This window comes from Pararge aegeria, chromosome 2 (genome assembly GCF_905163445.1).
Source record: "Pararge aegeria chromosome 2, ilParAegt1.1, whole genome shotgun sequence".
In the NCBI taxonomy this organism is placed as follows: Eukaryota; Metazoa; Arthropoda; class Insecta; order Lepidoptera; family Nymphalidae; genus Pararge; species Pararge aegeria.
In genome coordinates this window covers 8,971,211-8,993,999 of record NC_053181.1, presented here as the reverse complement: position 1 = coordinate 8,993,999, position 22,789 = coordinate 8,971,211, and the positions used below count along the sequence as shown (strand labels likewise).

Here is a 22,789-nt window from a genome sequence, read left to right as displayed (position 1 = left end):
ATCATTTGGAGTCTAAGAACGACATACCCCAAGCACTATTATTAGGTTCTTTTATCGTAATACTGCTAAGCCTTGGATATAGCTGAGGGTAATATGAATGCCCATAATACACGTTTGGACGCTCTCGCTTTATAGCCTTTCCGATGCTAACGGAGGATTCCTCGAAGTAAATACATTTTTCTGCATCACTTCTCCTATTTTTATTTTTATATTTTGTTATTTAAGTAAAGTAAGTATAGTTCTGAACTGCTGTGTGTCTTTTTGCGTCAACAATACACAGTACCTTCAAATCAGATGCCTCTAGAAATGCTGCAACGACATGACTGTAGCGTGTAAAACACCAAACAACTGAGATCCTATTTATTTGTTTAATTAAAATTAATGTTTTTATTATTCCGATGCTTACGGAGTTTTTGATGAAGTAAATGCCTCTCGAAGCACTTCACAACTACATTAATTTGTGCCTCATGTTATGTAAGCACAATATGTAGAAGTATAGTCACTAATGGAGCCTTAAAATCAGACGCTTTTAGGCGCTGCAGTAGCGTGACTGTGGCACAGACTCGCCAGTAAATATCACGGGAAAACCCTACCATCGACGTCGCAAAACGGACGTACTACCGGGGCGTTTTAGTTCCTAGAACTTCCTTCCCAATTCGCGCTGAGAATAGCCAATGATGGAGGTTGAATTCATAGGAATCTAACATACATAAACTCTGCCTTGGTTAGGTAAGACACCAAATTTGATTGAATAAAAAAAATGCTAACACAGAAAAATAACGACATACCATACCATATAGCGCGAGTCTGCCACAAAGGTGTTGCTGTCACTGCGCTTCTAGATATTAAATTGGCAGCCCCGCCAACATACTGCGCGTTTTCTCATGTCTCTAATTTAAACGGTCCTTATCTTTTTTTATTATTTATTTTATTAATTAAAGCTTTCTGATTCAAAAGTGCGTGACCGTGTCTCTACAGCAGAGTATAATAGCTAATAATCTGGTGGTCACGATGATCTATTTATATACTAGTCCACCTTCATTTAAGCAGCGAGAAGAGTCATAGCTTTAAATCTCTATATATAAAAATTATTAACATCTACTTGTTCCCGACTTGCAAAAAATCCTTTGCTATTTTTAGCCTGTCCGAGAGCACAATATTAGAACAAAGTTATGTTCTCGTATTATATTGTGGTTATGCAATCTTTTTTATTAACCAGTATTGGACAGCTTTGATTAATGTTGTATTACGAACCATAGACAAAATCGCAATTCAAGTTCAACATAAACATGATTATGATGTACATTCATTTATATTTTTCATTTTTAAGAAAAAAAATGCGACTATACACACATCAGTACAGGAATGAGTTCTATCACGGACAACAAATGGGCGTCGCAAATGACATACCCTCATCATGAGCAGAAATTTTTTACTGTTTGGCCTATCTTTACTAGTATTTCTAGAGAAAGTGGCTCGTTTATCTAATACAATCATAATATAATACCTACAAATGTTACAATTAATTCCCTAGTATTTTCCTGCGGCTCGCCCGCGTGATCGCCAACTGTATCACCACGTTAGCTCAATATGTTACAAACAAATTTAACCTTGGTATAAATGATGTTTCGCGTGAATCTTCTAATTTACTGTAGTTATAATAGTAGCATATAATGCGTTCGTCTAGAGTATGCAGCCAAGTCATATTAGTATTTAATGGATCATGTATGGTAAATTGCATTTTACAGTCGAGGCGGTATTAAAAAAATATTAAATAACACGGCGTCATTTTAAATATAACAGCATACTTGTTATTTACTTATGATGACCCGTTTAAGTTTATTTTGTACCTGACAGCAAGTTATATTGACAAATTCTATTTTTTAACCAAATAGGGCAAAAATAGTAAACATTTCCTTAAATTAACAAATATTTTTATCTTCTCAATTATCATAAATGAACGTTTAATTTTACCAAATTATTCACGATTCATAATTAGTTATACTCTCTTAATTATACTTTTAATATGGGCTGTATCCAATGAACGATGCTGGTTGGTCGGTTTACCTTCACCCGCGACAAAAAACGTCGCGAATTTTTTTCTAATTAATTGTTTTTTTTTAACATATGTTTGCATTGTGGTTGATTATAAGTATTTTAAAAGCGCAGATTGACTTGGAAAGCATAAATCGAGGCAAGAATTGGAAGTGAGTAAATTTTTTCAACCAAAATCTAGTGGGCTACGAAACTCTCATACATATAGCTCATGGGCCTAATACTGTCATACTTAACGCATAATCTACTATACCGTGATAGCTTGAGCTGCCAAAATTCTCAATCCTCAGATTCTTGGGAATTATATTGAGTTTGTAATTTGCCTATTTTTCCTTTGCACGCCCAATTCTTCTAATATACATTTGTTAACTCATTCCAATTTGTGGAATAAAAATGTATTATTTTCCTCAATACGAGTGAATAAATTAGCTCTGCCTGTATTAAAAGTCATCTTGTTTGTTTCAGATGCAGTCGTTGCCACTTAATACTACCAAATAATTTAGTGTATAAATAAAAAAAAAAAATATTTAAAAATAATGTGCCTACTTTGAGAATAATACCAAAACTAATTAGCTTTAACTATTAATATGAAAAAGTGATTATCATACGGAATACGCTGCTGTGTTAAATTTAATAACAATAAAACAATATTGTAAACGAAAGGTCAATGTGATTGTATACTATCTATTATATACGAATTAATATTACATGAAAACATTAATATTCCATTAGTTATCTCTATAATATTATGTTACTATAGTGTCGTTGCTTCGTAAAGTGATACAAGTGAATCCAACATGTTACCAGTGCCACAAGATCGTATGTCTGGTCGACGCAGCAGTTCTATTGTTAGTAGAACATTGCTGGGTCGTCGAGCCTCCGTCTATGTTACAAGCAACCAGCAAGATCCGGCGAAGGTATGTACTAACATAATAAATAAATAAATAAATAAATATACTACGACAATACACACATCGCCACCTAGCCCCAAAGTAAGCGTAGCTTGTGTTATGGGTACTAAGATGACTGATGAATATTTTTATGAATTATATATACATAAATACTTAGAAAATACATATTATAAACACCCAGACACTGAAAAACACTTAATGCTCATCACACAAACATTTTCCAGTTGTGGGAATCGAACCCACGGCCTTGGACTCAGAAAGCAGGTTCGCTGCCCACTGCGCCAGTCGGCCGTCGATAATATAAATATAGAATTGTAGTAGAGACATTCTTGTAACTTTTAACTCACATTTTTGTTACAAACATGATGATTGATAACATATTTATGTGTATTATAAAAATTTAGCTTAAATTGCTATACTCCGCGAAAAGCAGGAGAATCTGTATGGTGTAATATATAATTTGAGATGTTCACTTTACAATGAATAATTGTTAAGGCTTAACAATTATTCATTGTAAAGTCAACATCTCCTGAGGATGCTCCGGTTTCGGAGCGTAACGTGCGTAGAGGGTACATTGCCGAAGATCTGTTTGGTGTGGAGTATAAGGATTGAAGAAATTATAAATTACACCATACAGATTCTCCTGCTTTTCGCGGAGTATAGCAAATTAAGCTTAATTTTCATAATATATCATGGATTTCCGCAAAATAACGCCTGTAAATATATTTATTTGCACAAGCTGAGATACGCGGTGTTGCTTGCATTGAAGAAGTAACTGATAAGTGATTGAATTAACAGAAGTAGTTATAACTCATAGACATGAATTTAAATTTTTTACAAATCGCACGGAAATCATGGTTTATTCCGAGGTGAAAAGAAGCCCAGAGGTATTTCAGGGTATAATCCATCTGCATTCCAAATTTCAGCCAATTTTTTTTGTAGTTTTTGCGTCGAAGAGTAACAAACATCCATTCATTCGCACGCAGCGGCAACCTTTACAAATGTGTTCAATTTTGAGGGCAAATGCGCATTATTTTGGCAAAAGGATAAATTTTAACATGTTCAAACAATCCCTTAAAAAAAACCTTAGTCAAAACACACACTAATATTTTTATAAACACACAAATTTCATTGTCATCTCTCTAAGAATCTGAAATTTCATATTATGAAAACTGATATAAACATTATTTGAAATTAAAATATTTTATTAATAAAGTTTAGGTTGTAATTTCTTTAAAAAAAACTGAAATTTCAAATGATATGAACATTATTGGAAAAAAAGTCTAAATCGAGTAGTGGTGAGAATTTTTATGGGTGTTTGGTACCACTACCATTTATTTTCCTTATATTGTTATCTGTGACAGCTGCTTTTATATGTTTGGTCTAGGTTTGGTCACTGTGGTCCGTTTAATACTTATTGTTATCTATAGCGGTTGTCACTGTTTCTCACTGGTTTTAATTTTAGAACAAACGAATTGTCTTCCAGTGCAATTAATTATAGTTTTTGATAAAAATATATTTATTCATATCTGAAAGGCTATCCAACATTAACAGTGAATTTTATTGTTTCTGTCTTTAGTTCATTTTTGTCATGACTTTCCTAGAAACCAAATTATAGGTACTAAAGTTATATAACTATGCCTTAATAGATAATAAAAAATCATGCCATAAGATTTCCGAGATTTAAGATTAGTTTTGACGCACTGTAATGGTTTTCTCCACACTTTATTGCTAAGGGTCAGAATTTGACGAAATCGTAATCCCGTAGGTACAATTTATGGCCCCAAGTTTCCGAAGTCGATTACGGGAAGCCTCAGTCCTGCGATTCCCTATAACGGGAAACTATCTTTTGTTGATCTCTGGTTTATTTATTGTGAATTTTTTTTCCTACAAGAAGACAAATAGAATTTTCAAGGTACGCAGACTTGTTCTTTTATTTATATTATTCTAGGATATATTACACCTATACGTAATATATTTTTCGTTTGATATCATAATATTATGACCTTTTCACAGATATAGTTATGGATTTCGAACTATGTTCACCGTGTATACTTTATTGTAGCTAACATGTATATAAACATAAAGAATTGTATAAACTAATCATATTTCATAATAGGATGACTGCTGATATTGATGATTAGTCCGGGGAAAAAAACCTTTTGTAAGGTAAAGTGGGATTTTAGAGCTAAAACCACTACGCATTTCCAATATGGGTCGGTAGGATCTTAAAAATTGCTATTAAATCATTAAATAACATTTTTTTAAGATAATAGTCTGGACAGAACATAAATGTTATTTCCGAGGCACGTGGAATACGCCAATTTCTTGTTCTCGGGACTGAAAATCCAATACTAATTTGCTTTTCTTTCTTAATGACGATGGCAATTACATAACTACAATATTATACAAGAACATTTCTTTGTTCTAATATTGTATTATCGGACGAAAGTCAGGCCAAAAATAGCACAGGGCTTTCTCGGAAGTCGAGAACAAATTATGTAAAGTACTTAACAACTAGATTCTGATATTCTTGTAAGATGATATTATTTAAATACAGATACAATGTACTGGTTTACAAATGTTTAACAAAACGACTCAAAAATGATCATTTACCAAAATCTTTTCATAAACAGTTGAAATATCAAACACCGTATTCTGCAAACATGTTTTTTCCGTTCTCTGGTAATTTCATTAAAGATCATTTTACAAAAACTAAATTTATAACGGTTTATTTTTACGAAATGAGTAAAAGTATAACATGTAAATTTATTCACAGCAACTTGAAATGTGGTTCCTAAATTTGCCAAACGTTGCTTGTAAGATAAAACATTGATAACGTAAGCATTTTCAAATTTATTTAGTTTTTTTTATTTATGTAAATATTTTCAAATGCAAATTCAGTCCGGGTACAATTTTATCCGGTTCATGAGATGAATAGAACATCTAATGCACCGAATTGAGTTGTACTTGCATTCATTATTGCCCATTCCGTTTGTCATGAATTATATCAGTATTCATTAAACAAAATCTTCGTACCCAAACTTAACTCTTTGTGATTTTACTGAATACAAATGTTTTGAATATTCGATAATGCGATAAATAAGCGTGATTGATCGTTCCTTACCACGATAGCTTCACACGATACTTTAATACCTACGTTTTAGATTTTATTAACATACTAGTCGTTGCCCGCGACTACGTTTACGTGGAAATTTAGATATGTATGCCTATGTTATTCTCTAACCACTTAACTTCCACTATACAAAATATTTCGTAATCTTGCTCTGTGAAAAACAAAAACAATTGAATCCAACGGGTACCGTACATTTTTCTGAAATAATAAGTACCATATAAGCTATTCCAGAATGTAATCTAACTCTCTAAATTTCATCAGGATCCGTTCAGCTGTTTGGCGTCACTGAGTAACAAGCATTTATACTATTATTATCTAAATATTAAATAACTTCAAACCGGTACATACGGAGATTTTTTGTACAGAATAACTCATTATCTAACAATGTTTGGCCTATCGGATATCAAACTCAGTCTTTTGTGATCCGTAGTTTTCTTACAATACATTTATTTTGTTATTCTTACTTGCTCTTAGTTCGCGTGACTGAAACAATTGAACACTATGTGAACATTATCACTGTTGTACTTGAGGTTGTACTCAAAATGGATGACATTTCAACGACAAGAATTCCCCCAAGCATCCAACTATGTGCTCCAAGCATTCGGAACAAACTCATACTGTGACACGAAATGTCACTGTATTTTCTGAGCGAATCGAAATTTCTTTTTACAAAGAAACCAACGTTACTCGAGTCACGATTCGCTGTATGGCTACACTGTTATAAATAAATGCACTGTTCTGTAAACATTTAAAATCATTCCATCGATTATTTTTTAGGGTTCTGTGAAATAGTGAATGCCAAACTTATGTAGAGGTATTCAAACTCTTGTAAACGTACGAAATAAAATTCGCATTTAAAACAATATTTTGAAATAATAAAACAAATTAGGATTATAGGTTTAATATAACTGCCATACCTCTAAACCATTTTAGACTGCATCATCGCTAACCATCAGGTGAGATTGCAGTTAAAGGTTACCTTCTAGTGGAATAAAAAAATATGTTTACAGATAAAGATAGCGAAAGCTGAAATTACAACGAAATTATTATCTGGAAATTAATCATTTCCTCCGCAAACAAAGCAACGGAAAATGATACGAATTTCTGTTTGCTTTTATCTCATATTCGTATATCAAATAATAGGCCGCACCTGTCGACTGCGTCACACATGCGGGAATAACTTGAATAGATTTCAGAACCAATTACGTATAGTGACTTTTTTGCATGAAATTTGGGTATCGTACCTATCTAAAATTTGAATTTTTTGGAATAAATTAAATTGCTGTTATACTGCTAAATCGTAGTGGCTCTAGCGGTTGTTTTGAATATCCTATAACTATTGTAAGACCCAAGCTGGATATCGCTGCACATAGCTCGGAGAACCGATGGACGTTGGAGTCCCAAGGTGCTGAAAACGTAGCGTTGGTAGACCCCCAAACATATACACCATCAAACGAGTCACATAAAACCAATGTAGCATAGCGTTAGCAGCGGTATCGCTAAAATATCTGAGTAGGTATGAAATGTATTAAGTTTCGTTTTTAATAATTTATTACATATCTATTAGACTAATGACGCTAATAACTAGTCATTAATTATGTATTAAACAATATATTATGTATTAAGAGATATAACAACAAGCGAGCGCCAACAAATAATCTCCCTTGTAATTGCAATAGTAGACCCTGTTCCCTTGAACGGGTTGATATGACGATGATGAATATAGATTAATATAATAAAACTGAAGAGTTTCATAGTTTTTTTTTTGTATGCTAGCTAGTCCCTGAAACCATCAATAGGATTTGAAAAATGTTTTTGTTCCATTAGGCACTCATTCATAATAACGAAATTCTGTTAAACATTACGCTATGGCTACTAAACATTACGCTACGGCTATTAAATATTACGCTACGATTCTAAGCAATCGAGCAAGATCAGAAAGAAAGCTAAGAAATCGAAATAATAATGAGGGCGGGGCCATGTGACTGGTGTACTAGAATAGCAGATTGATGTTTGTAAGGAGAAAATAAACTTCATCATCATCATCATATCAACCGATCGACGTCCACTGCTGGAAATAGGTCTTTTGTAGGGAGTTCCAAATTTCACAGTTCTGTGCCGCTTGGATCCAGCGGCTACCTGCGACGCGCCTAATGTCGCCTGTCCACCTCTTTGGGGGTCGACCAACGCTGAGCATAACAGTTCGGGGCTGCAATTCCAGCACCTTGAGACCCCAAAAATATTTTTATCTAGCTATAAATAGATGTTTTCGCGTATGAAGTAGCAGTGAACTGCTAGTCGTAAAATAATACGGTACCTAGATACTAGTAAGCCTCACAAGTTCATGTATGATAGCTATTATCTATATTATGGGGGGGAATATTAGGTGGGTTACGATATAAGATTGATGAAAGCTTTATACGATTTGTAATCTGGTTCTGAATAAGTTTACCTCGTTATTACTATTACAATATGATATAACCAATTCTTAGATACTGGATTCATTATCTATAAGCTTACTTTGGCCTACCTTACGCAGGGTGTTTGACCAGCGCATTAAACAGATTTCAAGAGTGGTAGGAATTTTTAAAACAAAACTCGTCCTGGGAAGTTCTACAGCCACGCCTGTTTCTGCCGCCAAAAAGCCGGTGTAAATAGAAGCACATGTGGCTTAACGTACGCCTCAGGTGTATTACACAGGGCGTGTTGATTGCATGAAATATTGCTCTGCTTATAGATAATCATCTATTCAGTACAAACAAGAAAACATAAAATTCTTTCATCTTTTAAATATGTATGCAATGTCTAATTAATAATACAATATCTAATAATAAATAACCCTTTTATGTTTAGTCATACCCCTAACAGCTTATTGGGGTACCCATCTTAAGTGGCTTTATCTCTTACCGCAAGCCAAAGGCTAAATTGTAGAAAATAAAAAAAATTGGTTAGAAAAAAACAGAAACAAACGCGGACGAAGTCGTGAAAAAAACAAGTTTACGATACGATATAAAGCTCTGCCATAAGCTGGAACCATGCACTGATTGAAAGCGGTATCAACGCACTATATAATTCAACCAGTCCCCGCAGTTACTTTACACTGCTACTACAATATTAACCTTGTGAACTGACTCGCATGTTTAACTATTCATGTATTGTAGCTTTAGATAAACATGTGCTCACGAAAACATATTGGTGCCTTGGGCAAATATGTGCTTCCCAAAACAACACAATACATACGCAAGACGTAATCGTTGTTCAATTTCAGTTAGAAACAATTCAACTCTAAAGCAAGTTCAAATAATAAAAAACCAAATCCTCTCCTATAAAATTAACTTCAAATTTCATATTTTCATACAAATTACAATGAAATTGCTAGTGTTGCTCGGCTTAAGCGGTTTAAAAAAGTTAAAAAAAAGGCTTAATATCTTTCTTCGCCTTTAAAAATTAACGTACAAACTATTCAGCTATATTTTAGGTTTATTACAGGTATATTTTTAAGTATTCATGAAGGTAAAAGATTTTTTAACAAAATATAAAATTAAACGTTTGAATTTACTTAGTTCTTTTAGGTATTGAGGTAGCATTGCGATTACAAAGTAGGTATAGCCTGAAAAATATCAAACTGAAATTTACGTTTTAATTGGAAACACTTGATCAAGAACTCGGTGATTTAACGTGATCATTTAAATATCTACGAACAGTATCAAAATTTAAATTTACGATTTCACGCTGAAACGTTTAAGGTCTTAACGTCTTCAAATAGGCTATCATCGAAGATTTTGGTTATGATAAAGTTTAACAGGAAATTTAAGCGGCGGCACGAATTCTGTAAGTTAAGGGTCAAATTTTATATCACTATCGATCTTATTTTAAAGATTGTTACGAGGGCCAAATTGGAAAAGTACGCTTAGGTATTGTGCCAGTTTTCTCATTTAGACTTAATCTTGTAATTTGTTTGGATTCTAAAAAAATAAACGACAAATTCATTTGATTGGTGTACTTTCGATGAACCTTCCTACTTATGACAACAATTTAATATCGAACAATCGAATATATAAAATTTTTGATACCTCTCGTAACTATTACTTGCGTCATGCAGATTTTTCGATGTCATCTCTCCACCTGATTGGGGTCTACCTACTAATATGTAATGGTATATAACATATTTATTTATTTCTATAAATTTATATACTTGTGTTTTTCACGCCATTGGTTGCCTGGAAGAGATCGCTAAGTAGCGATGAGGCCGTCAGATTGAATACGCTGTGCTTTGTATAATCTTATTTTTTGTTTGGTGTGCTATAGAAGTATATTCATTCATTCACCTTGGGACCTCAGTATCCATCCGTTCTGCGAACTATGTGTACCACCCATTGGCAGTTCAGCTTCACGATTTCTGATATGATTCACGTAGATTTATATAGTCCGAGCATATTTCTTTCCATCGCCCGCTTACTGGTTCTTAACTTTATTCAGTATCATCAAAGTCAAATATTTCCTTATTCAAGTAGGCACATAGATGGCACTTTTGGTTTACATTACATGTAAAATATGGCAGAAGTTAGTTGATGGCGATAACTAAATTCGTCAACTTAAAACAAAAGCTACGCGTCTACTTTCAGAACGCGCCCTGGTCTAAGAAGAAGTCCACAACAAACTTAGCCGGTTGATATTTTTTTTTATGTTACATCTCACATTGTCAAGCCACCCAAGCATTTTTATCGTTGACGTAGTCCTTAATACTACAATGGTACTTTTGTACGCTTACGTTAAGCTTACGTTTAATACAAACTTTGAACTTTTTCAGAGACATCTCCAAGATATCAACTGGTAGTTAATTGTAGAATTGTATACAATTTCCTTTATGAACTACTTATTTTATGTTGTCTAGTACATTGCACTGCAAGTTTTTTTTTCTAATCATCAAATTATTGCAGTCGCATTTTCTCTTAAATTAAGATATATTTTTGTGAACATACATTCAAGTTTCAAATATGTATTGGCTAAAAACTGTCATTATCTGAAAATCTTTAAATTTATCTCTCAATGATCAATCAAAATTCATCATCATTAGCAACCCTCTTACGGGGCACAGCCTCAACCCTTCTCTAAGAGGTGTTTAAGCCCGAGTCCACCACGCTGGTCAAATGAGAATAAGTGCGAAGTAGGAATTCACAGGCTTTTGAAAAAATTATAGAGAACTCTTTGGCATGTAGGTTTCTTCACGATGTTTTCCTTCGACGATAAAACAAGAGATATTAAATTATTTAAAACTCTAATATCTTCGGAAAGTTGCTGTGTGCCGAAAATATAGCCGAAGACCTAACCACTGGGATTTATATTAAACAATTCTTTGTAAATAAGTCGTAAATAGATACATAATATAGAATCTGAACGGTACCTTCGATCTGCATAAGTTTGTAAAGCTCTCATTCAAGTTGTCGTTGCAATGAATGCCGGCACAGTTTGTCCCCAACTTTGCCCATTTAACTCCATTCGTTTGTTCCAGGCTTTGTTGCGCTTTCCTTATTAAAATATCTCATTTGTTCTTGGAATTAAAAACTTCATCAACTTCAAGCGAGTCTTATACCTGTGTCTTAAGTTTTACCTAGCATAAAATTTTTATATTAGAATTTATTAAGACTTGAAATAAAGAAAGAAGAAGAAGAAGAAACACTTTATTGCACGTATAACATACAGGAAATGAAACAGTAAGGAGTATACAGTACACAATGTAGACATGCAAAGGCGGCCTTATTGCTAGTTTAGTTGCTAAGTATACTTTAACGAGCTAGCCACGAAACATATGCAATATTAGCTGTATGTGCGACTTTTTCGCGTATGTTTCGCTGTTTTTTTTTATTCTTTTCAAGCAGTTCCATCTTATGGTAATTGGAAAACAGAGCAACATTTAGAAGGTAGCAGAAATAATTATGGTGATAGTACTTCCTCGGATGAGCTCTGCCACCAAGAGCTCCACTACTACTAAAACATTAATCTTCCGGGAACAAAAAGTATCCATAACTATAATAAGGGTGTGAGCCATATAGGTGTAAAATTTAATCAACTATGTTTCCCTCAATCATTGCTATAACAAATAGACGAATAGACACTAGGTATCGCATTTTATAATACTAAATACTATGATACACAAACGCCACATAGATTTTACACTTACACTTTTGACGGCCGATTGGCGCAGTGGGCAGCAACCCTGCTTTCTGAGTCCGAGGCCGTGCGATTCCCACTACTGGAAAATGTTTCTGTGATGATCATGCACGTTTTTCAGTGTCTGGATGTTTATCTGTATTTTATAAGTATTTATGTATACTATTCAACAAAATTATTCTTCAGTCATCTTAGGACCTACACAAGCTACGTTTACTTTGGAGCTAGGTGGCGATGTGTGTGTTGTCGTAGTATATTTATTTATTTACTTAAACAATCGGTGGTCTTATCGCACCTAAACAGGGTTCGCTGCGTGGCAACCATGCTGACGAGGTTATGATGAACTGTGACGGCGAGTATAAATGCAAAAATAAAGTAATTGCATTGTCAAACTGGTTTTGCTCTAAAATCGATACTCGATTTAAAATAGCTAATCTAGTTTTATACATATGCTTCATTGATTATATTTGCTTTGAGAGATTATTTTGGCTTGATATCACACATTTTTTATACTTTGCGAAGTTTTGTAACTCTAGAAGTGCCCGTGGCTTGGCCCGATATTGTTTAGGTTTCTTTACAATCCCACGGGAACCACCTAACTAATTAAAAAAAAAAATATTAAGTAGCTTGCATCTTTAAAATGGCTCCCTAAAAAGTAGCCCGTGATTTTGGCAATTTTTTTTTAAACCGGGCAAAAACTTGGATTTACTTGCGGATAAAAGTATAAAATATACTGGCGCTTGGCCTAAGTGATGTAGACTAAGGTGATTCGTGCTTGCCTTGAAGATCACTCTTGATTTGGAGGTACTCATATTATGAGTTATAGGGAAACAGAATCATAAGATCAGTATAGAATGATATTTGCGAAGCGTATAAATCGGGAAGAAATACATTCGGGTAACCTCCACAAATAAAATTAAGTATATAAACTAATTCTATTGATATCCAGAGATCTTAATGCCTTTGAACAACTTTGGAAGTTCTTGAATGTTGAAATACAGAAACTCTAAGACGATACGAGCTTACCCATAGCCGTTAAAAGGGTAAAGCTGAACGACGTCAATCCGATAACGGAGTTAATAAATAACACCCTTTCGATTAAGAACTACGGCGCCTCGTTAGTGATAAGCGTCTTTTGAGATAGTGTTAACATTTCGTATAAAATAGAACCTATTAGCCACTGTAAACACCATGGCAGTAAGTATTTCTCCACATTGCTCTTATGTTAGCACCACTTAAGCCTGAGATCTTCTGCCCATGTTGTGTGCACATTAGGCAAAAAAATTGGTTCTTATCGCACTAGTTAGGTATGTAATGTTTTTTCACTCCGACATTTGTAACGTGGCGTCAGTAATGTGACAAAATAATGTATTCCTGATTTTGATTTTGTTAATCTTACTAGTTACTTAAATTACCTGATGTGCACACTAATGATATTCTTTTTTTAAATGCAGAGTTTGATAGTATTTTTCTCTAAATCAGATGTTATGTATAAATAATTGAGAAAGTGTCTTTTGGCTTTTTGGCAAAAAATATATTTAGCTAGCTACGTTAGGTACGTATACGTATATGGTCGGATCGCAATATAGGTTCACTTTTACACAAATAGCATGTTTAATAAAAACAGACACTTTCTGATTAGTCCAACGGAATATCCGCTCTACTAAAACTACGATATAATAATAACAAATTTTCTTGTTTATGTACGGGAATATAATTTCTAAGTAAACTTGGATAAATATTTAAAAGGGCGAGTCGATTAGGTTTAATAATTTAGTGGGATATGAATAGACACGGGGAAGCGTTGAATAATGTTATGCTCGTACCCTTTTCATTCAGCGTACAACTGTCCACGATAAATCATAGAAATGTCATTTGAATTATTTTTATATTAAGTTCCGATATAAAATAAAGAAGTCATTTTGGATCTATATCATACTATTTATTTATATATTCTATATGAATGAATGAATGAATGAATACACTTTTATTGTACACCACATAAACATAACAAATTAACAGTAAAAATTTAACAAAAGGTATACAATTTGGCGGTCATAGTGTTCCCATTTATTATATTTATCTAACCGAAATTATGTGAAGTACGTCAGTAAATCTATCGCGAATATGTACGGTGCTGCTATAATATGGGGTTGAAACTACTATAACAGCTCCTTCATGTAAAAGAACTGATACATATCCCTTTTTCGAAACCTTTCGTATAAGTATATCTATATACTTCTTGACAACAAAAAAGGGAACCACATTTCTGTTTGAAGAATTTTTCGTTACATGTCACAAAAAATTTTAAGCATGTTTTTCATTGTTTCTACATGAATAACTACGAAAGTATAATATGAATATTCAGTGATTATTTAAGTTGTTTTAATATTTTTTTATTACTTAAATAAAAAAATTATACATAAGTTATGATGAACGACTCCTAAGACTGCTAAGTTATGTGACGATCTTAAGTGGCTTTGATGGAATAGAGCAGAACTTTATATATCCACACCTGAATCGTAAGTATTTCTATGGTTTGTTTATAGGGATTGTCAAATCATTGTCTTTCTTTCACGAAGAAACTTTCGCATGCATGACAAATTAATAGGGTTAGTTGCGGTTGTATGCGATAGAGTTTCTATGACCCAGTCACCAGGCAGTGTGTTCGAGCACCGTAGGCAGAGCCAACAAACATTTATAATTTTTCGTTCCAATATATTTGATAGACATCGATAGACAGATAGGAAAAGGACGTTTTAAAGTTTGTATTTGTAGTTGTTGTAATATTCAGACATACGTTTGTGTAATAGATAATATTCCGATTTCTTGTCAACCTATTACTTTCCGCCTTCTTTAAGACCGCCAGTTAGTTCTTACGGCAATCTCACCTGGTGTTTTTGATGATGATGCAGTCTAAGAAGGTAGCTAACCTGTTAGGGAGTATGGTAGTCATACACCTAATGGGTTTCTACGCGACATCGCACCGCAACACTAAATCGCATAGCAGCACGTCTTTGTCGGTGCTTCTTTTGTGTAACTTGTATTGTTTTAATATATTTATGTGCAGTAAAGTTTTTAAATAAATAAAATGTTACTTTACTTATTTCAGCTGCTAAATAATTTGCGAGAGTAAAGGGAAGTAATTAATTCATCATGGTTATCATCCCTAAAACCCCACGCAAAAATACACCATAAAAGTAAACAGTAGATATGTTTTAATTTCGCGGGAACTCGAAATAGGTCATTGTTCCCAGAATAAATGGGAGAGGGCTAGCAAATGGCTGGAAACCCGACAGCTGTTTTACCTCTCGAATTACGAGTACCTACGCGGTGTGTACATTAACATTGAATGGGGAATGCGTACACACTTCTAAATGAAAGTGTAATAAAGGTCATTTCTAATGAAAAATGCGAGTTTTTTTACTTATTTTTTTCTTGTAGTGTAAATGAAACTGCTTAAAACCTTACTTTGCATTATTTTACATCAGTTTCCAACCCAAATTCTTGACCCAAAATCTGTGACGCCATGCCGTTGGCAACTTAGGTAACCCAAGTATCCTTACTAATATTATAAATGCGAAAGTATGTTTGTATGTTTGCCCTTCTAACTAAGCAACCAATCAACTTGTTATTTGTATAGATTTAGTGAAAAGGACGGAGAGTATAATACATAGGCATCTTTTTACCCAGGAAAACAAACGTTCCCGCGGGATTTGTTAAAACCCGTAAGAATCGCGTACGAAAAACGCAGCTAGTATGTAATAAGTGTTTAACACAGAGTAACATATTAAATCAATGGTTTTTATTTTATTTTATAGTTTTTTTTCAGTTTTTATGTCAACTATCTAAAGTTCTGAAAACCAGTATGGTTGGGATAGTTGACTGGGATTGTTGACTGGGTTCCTGTGATATAAATAAATCTTAGATTTAAATAATTCATTAAGCCTTCATGATAAATTTGCTGAAAGAGTTATTGTTAGGTGTTAGGTGGATCGTGCAAAACTTATTTTTAGCTCTGAAAATGAAAATCAACTATTATTATAAATGTACGATGATGTTTATTGATTGATACTTCTTTTGCGTAACAGTTTACGAATTTATAGCATTAGTAGGCACTTAATCCGGTAAAGAAGAACACGCCGGATTGTACGGTGTATTAGTAAAAATTTTATTTCACCTTCTAACAATACATTTCATTTTAAACGTTCACCAAGGGTTGTCCGCAAAACCGTTCACAAACAACCCTTGATGAAAGTAATAGGTTAAAAAGAAAGAGAAATAATGCAAACATTAAAACAAACTCTTCGTATCTGTCCATCGATGTCTATTAAATATAGTAAAAGTATTTCTGTATATTCGTAAGGACTCGCTTAAGGATTTATGCCGTTTAATAACATTCTGTGGTTCCATCATCTTTAGCCTCCAACAATATGATGTTAGCGCTTAAATTTACAGGCGAACCGCGCTTGTAAAATTACACACAATTTGTTGCCCTTGAATTTGTTGTTGGCTTATATTCTTTGTCGTAAATCAGTAGAATTTTGATTTATAGACCATCAAACGAAACTTTATGACCTAACATGATTCATTACTTATACTTCGTAGATGTTTACATTAACGCTAAACGCGTAATATGGTCGTTTATAGTCCTATACCACGTAAGGGCCTAACAGCGTCACTAATTATTTAATGTTGCTTAAGTATATATATATATATAAGTATATATACTCATCAAATACATCAAAAGTGCTTATATTAGGCCTACTTGAAATAAATGAATTTTGAATTTTATATATATCCATCATAAGTCTATTGATTCCTATGTTCGATAACAGATCATGCGATTCAATCCCTTTTTTTATTGTGGCAGGATCTCGTCTGCATGACAGGAAAATGTCCCTTTCATACCACCGGGAGGTATCTTTGCATCGTTCGAGTCCATGTAGGACTGAAGTGTATCGAAAAAGCAGTCGTATTTATATCAAAATACCCACCAAATCAATGTCAAGAACATTAAACAAAGTACAGATTTGGTCAGTAAATAACGATAACCGCGAAGCCCTGCCGGTTTAGTGGTAGGTAGAGCGTTTTTGTACCATTGAATCAATTAAATCACCGGAATGAGTCCGCAGACTATGACAATTGAAAGTGCACACTTTCAAACATAGCTAAATTCAGGGTGTCGGTTTTTTGTGACGGTGCGCGCGCGCATCGTAAAAATTTACTCTCATCATTTTTCCCTAACGTGCCAAAAGAAGTACAACTTCAAACAAATACAAACAGAAAAGTGTTCTTCGGCTCTCTCTGTAAAAGGCTTCAGTAGTAAATAGGTGAGCCCTCACTATATAACCACAGGTAACTAAGTATTTTCAGCAAATTCCGCTTGTGTATTCGTTGAGATCATACCGATTTATCCACATAGTATAATAAATAAACTTTTAAGGTTGTAAAACGTAGACGTCTCGTTAAATGTTGGTAAGATTTATCCTTCATTATTCAAACGATATTCTATAAATATGTCAGCTTCTTTATGCTGCCTTTGAAGCTGAGAAAACCCAAACGTGATTGATTATACTGTAAAATACGTTCTCGTGCCTATGATGCCTAATTATTCATTTTATATTGCTCCCCCAAACAGTTGGTATTTATAGGGTACGAGATCTTGTGGTAGAACAGTTAGAAAATTGTCCGTTGAAACTATGTTGCAGAGAGTGTTCACGAAAGGTATGACATTGTGACCATTTATAATTCTTATTAAAGTTCATTAATTATCTGTTGGATAAAAACCCACAAAACAGATCTTCGGCAATGTATGGTCTGCGCACGTTTCGCCCCGAAACCGGAGCAACCTCAATAATAATTGTAAAGGAACAATCCTTAACGAAACGTGCGTAGAGGGTACATTGCCGAAGATCTGTTTGGTGTGGGGTATAAGGATTGAAGAAATTAGAAATTACTGCTTGCCTATTATTCTCCTGCTTTTCGCGGAGTATAGCAAATGAAGCTTAATTCCGCCCCTTTCTTTGCAATACTTAAACTTTTTGATATTTCAACAAGGCCCTATGGAATCGTTTTTCCCTGACCACTACGCTGCTGCTGTACAGACGCAGGTGGCCACAGTAGATGGTAGTTGTATCACAGAACATTATTGTTATTACACATTATTAGTATTCGTATCTGCCGCCACCAAACGGCACATTTTTACTATTAAACTCACTTAATTCCTTCACACAGTATTTAATTTATTTTTTAAAGATAAAAATTAACGGGGCCTTTGCAAGACACGTTTTTTTTCTGGATCTTGGTAAAAACATCTGTATTTCTGATATACCTGGGTACGGAACCCGTCGTGTGCAAGTCTATACGGTACTTCCTAAGATTTCCTCTTTCTTAGGAGAAACAGTTTTCGAGCATAAACCCACCATACTACTCCAATGCAGGTTGGCGGGCTTTAACGATGACTATCAATTGTAAGTGATACAATAAAATTGTATCAATTATATCCATAAAAATATTGAGTTAACGCTCCAAGCTGACTCTCCCAAACCCAGTCTTGGTGTTTTAATTTTCTTGGAGAGATTGTTTGTGCATATTAATTTGGGAGTGTCTTTGGGAGGACGTTTGTATGGAGAGAGGTGACGACACGTGCCTTCGAAATTCATTTAAAATTTTAAATTTAATATTACATTGACTTGTGGATCATTAAAATTAGGACCGTATTAAACTTCTATTAATTAATAATCTCATTAATTACGTGCAGAATCCACATGGTAACGAGACACTTGAGTTCATAACGATGCGGTTAGTGTGCTATTGTTTTAGAATCCATAGCGCAATACCACTCGCTTACTGAATGAATATTCGACTGTGTAATAAGGTATGAAAAACTAAAATGTTACAAAACATTTTTTTTAATTAGAAAGGTATGTTTTTATATGTAGAAAGCGTCCAATAAAATTAAAATTCATAAAAAAACCGGGTGTGTACTTATGTACACGCGTTAGAATAGCTAACTTCAGGGTGTCGATTTTTTGTGACAGTGTGCGCGCGCATCGCAAAAGTTTACTCTCATCATTTTTCCATAACGCGTCAAAAGAAGTAAAATTCTAAAACTGTATAAATAAGGCAGGAACAAAGCAAAGCCAAAAAACTTATACAGTAACAGGTAAAGGCTCGTAAAAAATACAACTGTATCCTAAAACTCCATGTCATCATCATCATACCAACCCATTACCGGCCCACTACAGGGCACGGGTCTCCTCCCACAATTATGGGCTTAAGGTAGTAGTCCACCACACTGGCCCAGTGCGGATTGGTGTACTTCACACTATGGAGAATATTATGGAGAACACATAACTTAGAAAAGTTAGAGGTGCGTGCCGAGATTAGAACTCGCCCCCCCCCCGAAACTGAAGTCGGTCCTACTCACTCAGAATCTCAACGAGACCTTCCTTTTGGTGCCACCATTCCCTTAATTTAATTTTTATTTTGTTCCAAACAAATTGTCATAAGAACACATAACATATGACATATGACAGAAAAATATTCTTTTCTATTCTATTCTAAGAACAATATCTACATTAGTTCTTAGGTTTTATTATATTATATATGTCAAACAGTAAAAACGGAAAAGCGATGATGAGATAAAATATATAATTTTTTAAAGTAATACGAGGAACATATAATAAACAAACATAGAACCAAAGCCGTAACCCATCCATAATCGAGTAATTGCGTTAATTAAGCTACGGTCTATTAATATTCCACTGCCACGCAAATCTCTCAATAGACTAGTATGCAGTATAGAATATTATAGGCACGCTGTTCTATTGCAGATAAGCTGTATAAACATATCCCTGAATTTCCGTTGAGGCGTGTATGTAGATTTCTTTATGTATAGTGATTTCCTGCACGTGATTTAATGGGTTATCCACAATTTGTTTAACCTTTTACAAAAAATAACTTTACTATTTTTATCTATTTAAAATATTTTTTTCTTTGACGAATTGCTCATCAATACTACCAGTACTTACATTGGTTTAATTGCGACACCTCGATAGTTCTTATACAAAATTGGAAAGTCATACGTAACCCATTTTCCTGTACTTTCTTTGCTCTGAAAGGGGTATTTACTTGCAGATTATTACAAATACTTATGCGTCATAATACAAAAAGGTATGCATAATTTCAAGCGTGTATGTGTCCTACCTACGAAAAGATAACGAACGATACAATCTGTGCCTTTAGGGTGTTTTCTAACCGCTACTGCCTCCAAGAATGAGATGGCGCTGCCAAGGTAACGATATATAATTACTATGGCAGTTACCTGAGACCCTAAGATTGTACTTTGACTTTTTCAGACAGAAGTTACAAGTAATATCAGCAGATCGTCTAAGAAAAGTGCAGAAAACCTTTGTGGGGTATAGTAGTAAATATACCTATGCTTTTATAACATGATACCGAAGTTAGCATTAGATTTACTTTTACTTAAGTTTAAAGAATGAATCAATACACATTTAATACATCGATGTGACGATAAGCAAGCCGATCCACTTTCATCTCACACAAGATAGAACAATAGTTGATAAATTGTAAAATAGTGTTGAAAAAGAGCAACTGCTGAGTTTCTTGCCGGCTTCTTTTCGGTAGAATTAGCCTCCCAAACCGGTGGTAAAGTCAATACAAACCGACATACTTGTCGTATCCAAAAGTGCTTATAGGAAACTTGAAATAAATTAAATTTGAATCTTTTTGTTTTTTTTTTATTAATAAGTGTCATATTATGTAGTTTCCAAAATGAAAGATGCAACTATCGATGGTTTGAGTCTGGGTACTTACTTGACTCTGACGCTAAAACATTCAGGAAGCGGGACACAGCGAATTTTTAGTGCCGTAACTAAATTTAGCAAGGTCTATTACCACATTAAACCTACAGATTTACGATTTAATTATGAGGTTATAAAATATAGAGTTACATGAAGCATATTCGCATATTATTATAGTATTAGGTAAAAAAAAAGCAGAAACTATCAGACAGTTAAATGGATAAAGTTGCGAAATCAAACTTTGGCATTCGCTTTTCTTTGCATCGAGAAGTTCGAATGAAAGCTTTCGAAACTCATGCTTTGTGGACAGAAATCGAATGTATTATAGGTACCTGGTTCTTATGAATAAACTTTTATTGAACGTAAACTAATTGAAATAGACAGAATTCTAATAGGTATTGTTTGTTTCATAACTTTATAATCTTCGTTAGTAAACTTGGGATGGAATTTAATTCGATAATATATAGTTATATAGTAGATAGTTGAGAACGATATCAATTTTGATTGATCAATACGTTATTAGGTATATTTAAGTACCTGTATGTCATATTACTAAATTATATGGAAGAAACTGGAACTAAAATATATGTCACCAAACATGCGTAAGACGATAGAAGCAGACTAATATTATTGAGACACTGGGCTGGTTATCACTACAGGTGCAAATTACAGCCTAGATTTTGCCCCCCATTTGAATCTGAAACTAATAGTATAGTTTTATGACTAGTTCAAATCCTACACTTCAAAGGGTGGAACTGGGAATTTCCTACTAGTAGAACTTGTTTGAGTAGCAGTAGAGCTTCTTTTGTCAGAGCTCGTCCGGGTAAGTACTACCGCCATCCTTATTTCTGCCGCTAAGCAGCATTTTTGCAATGACGTTATCCGGTGTAAAAGGCGTGGCTGCCGGTCAGTGGCGTGCATTGGTTACCAGGGTATGCATACTGCAGGAAAATTGAAGAAAACGGTTAAAATCCTTCTATACAAGTTATATATCAATTTTAGGGTAGGCAGTGCTTTTGTGCATGTATGAAGTGCACGCCGCTGCTGCCGGTGTAATATAAGCACATGAGGCTTAGCACCTACGCCTCAGGAAGATGGACATATCTAGATGGCTACGGTGGCACTTTGCAGGATATGTTTCTTGCATGCCCTACGAAGTCTTGTTTAAAGGCGATGGTGTTTTACTCACAAACAAGTGGCCCATCTGCTTAGTCCGCCAATAGCTAATACAAAAAAAAAGTGTGTGCGTGTAGGTTACACGCACACACTTTTTTTTTGCGCGCGATTGAAGTAAAACTTTTATAATTATTTATTGATGAAAGAGTAAAATGTTACTGGAACTCCGCCATTCCAATTGAATTTCACTATTGCATTTTATATTCTATTTAAAATTTATTAATATTACTTTCACATCTTATAAATATTTTCATTTGTTAAATAGAATAATTGAGAGTACAAAATTGAAGTAGATGTCAATATAACCTTTTTTTTGTATATTATAGAATGTCGCAATCGTCAGGAAATTTATTAATAATTAAAGATTTTCAAAAAACTTGCTATTTAATTTTTTTTTTAATCTCTTGAATTTTTATTCACTTTGCTATTCACAATTGCTCAATGATTTTTTTGAATTTTTTAAATAACGGAAACTACACAGACGTCTGACGTAAGCGTTACTTACGTCGAAA

General features: G+C 34.0%; 1 protein-coding gene across 1 annotated transcript in view; it reads left to right on the top strand.

Moving 5' to 3' along the window:
* Positions 1-2,852: 2,852 nt before the first annotated feature.
* The window catches only part of LOC120632134 (syntaxin-23-like), a 104,076-nt gene continuing 84,139 nt past the window's right edge, over positions 2,853-22,789 (top strand). The window contains exon 1 of the mRNA XM_039901943.1: positions 2,853-2,972. Coding sequence (XP_039757877.1) covers positions 2,853-2,972 — 120 coding nt within the window. The remainder of the gene's footprint in view (positions 2,973-22,789) is intronic.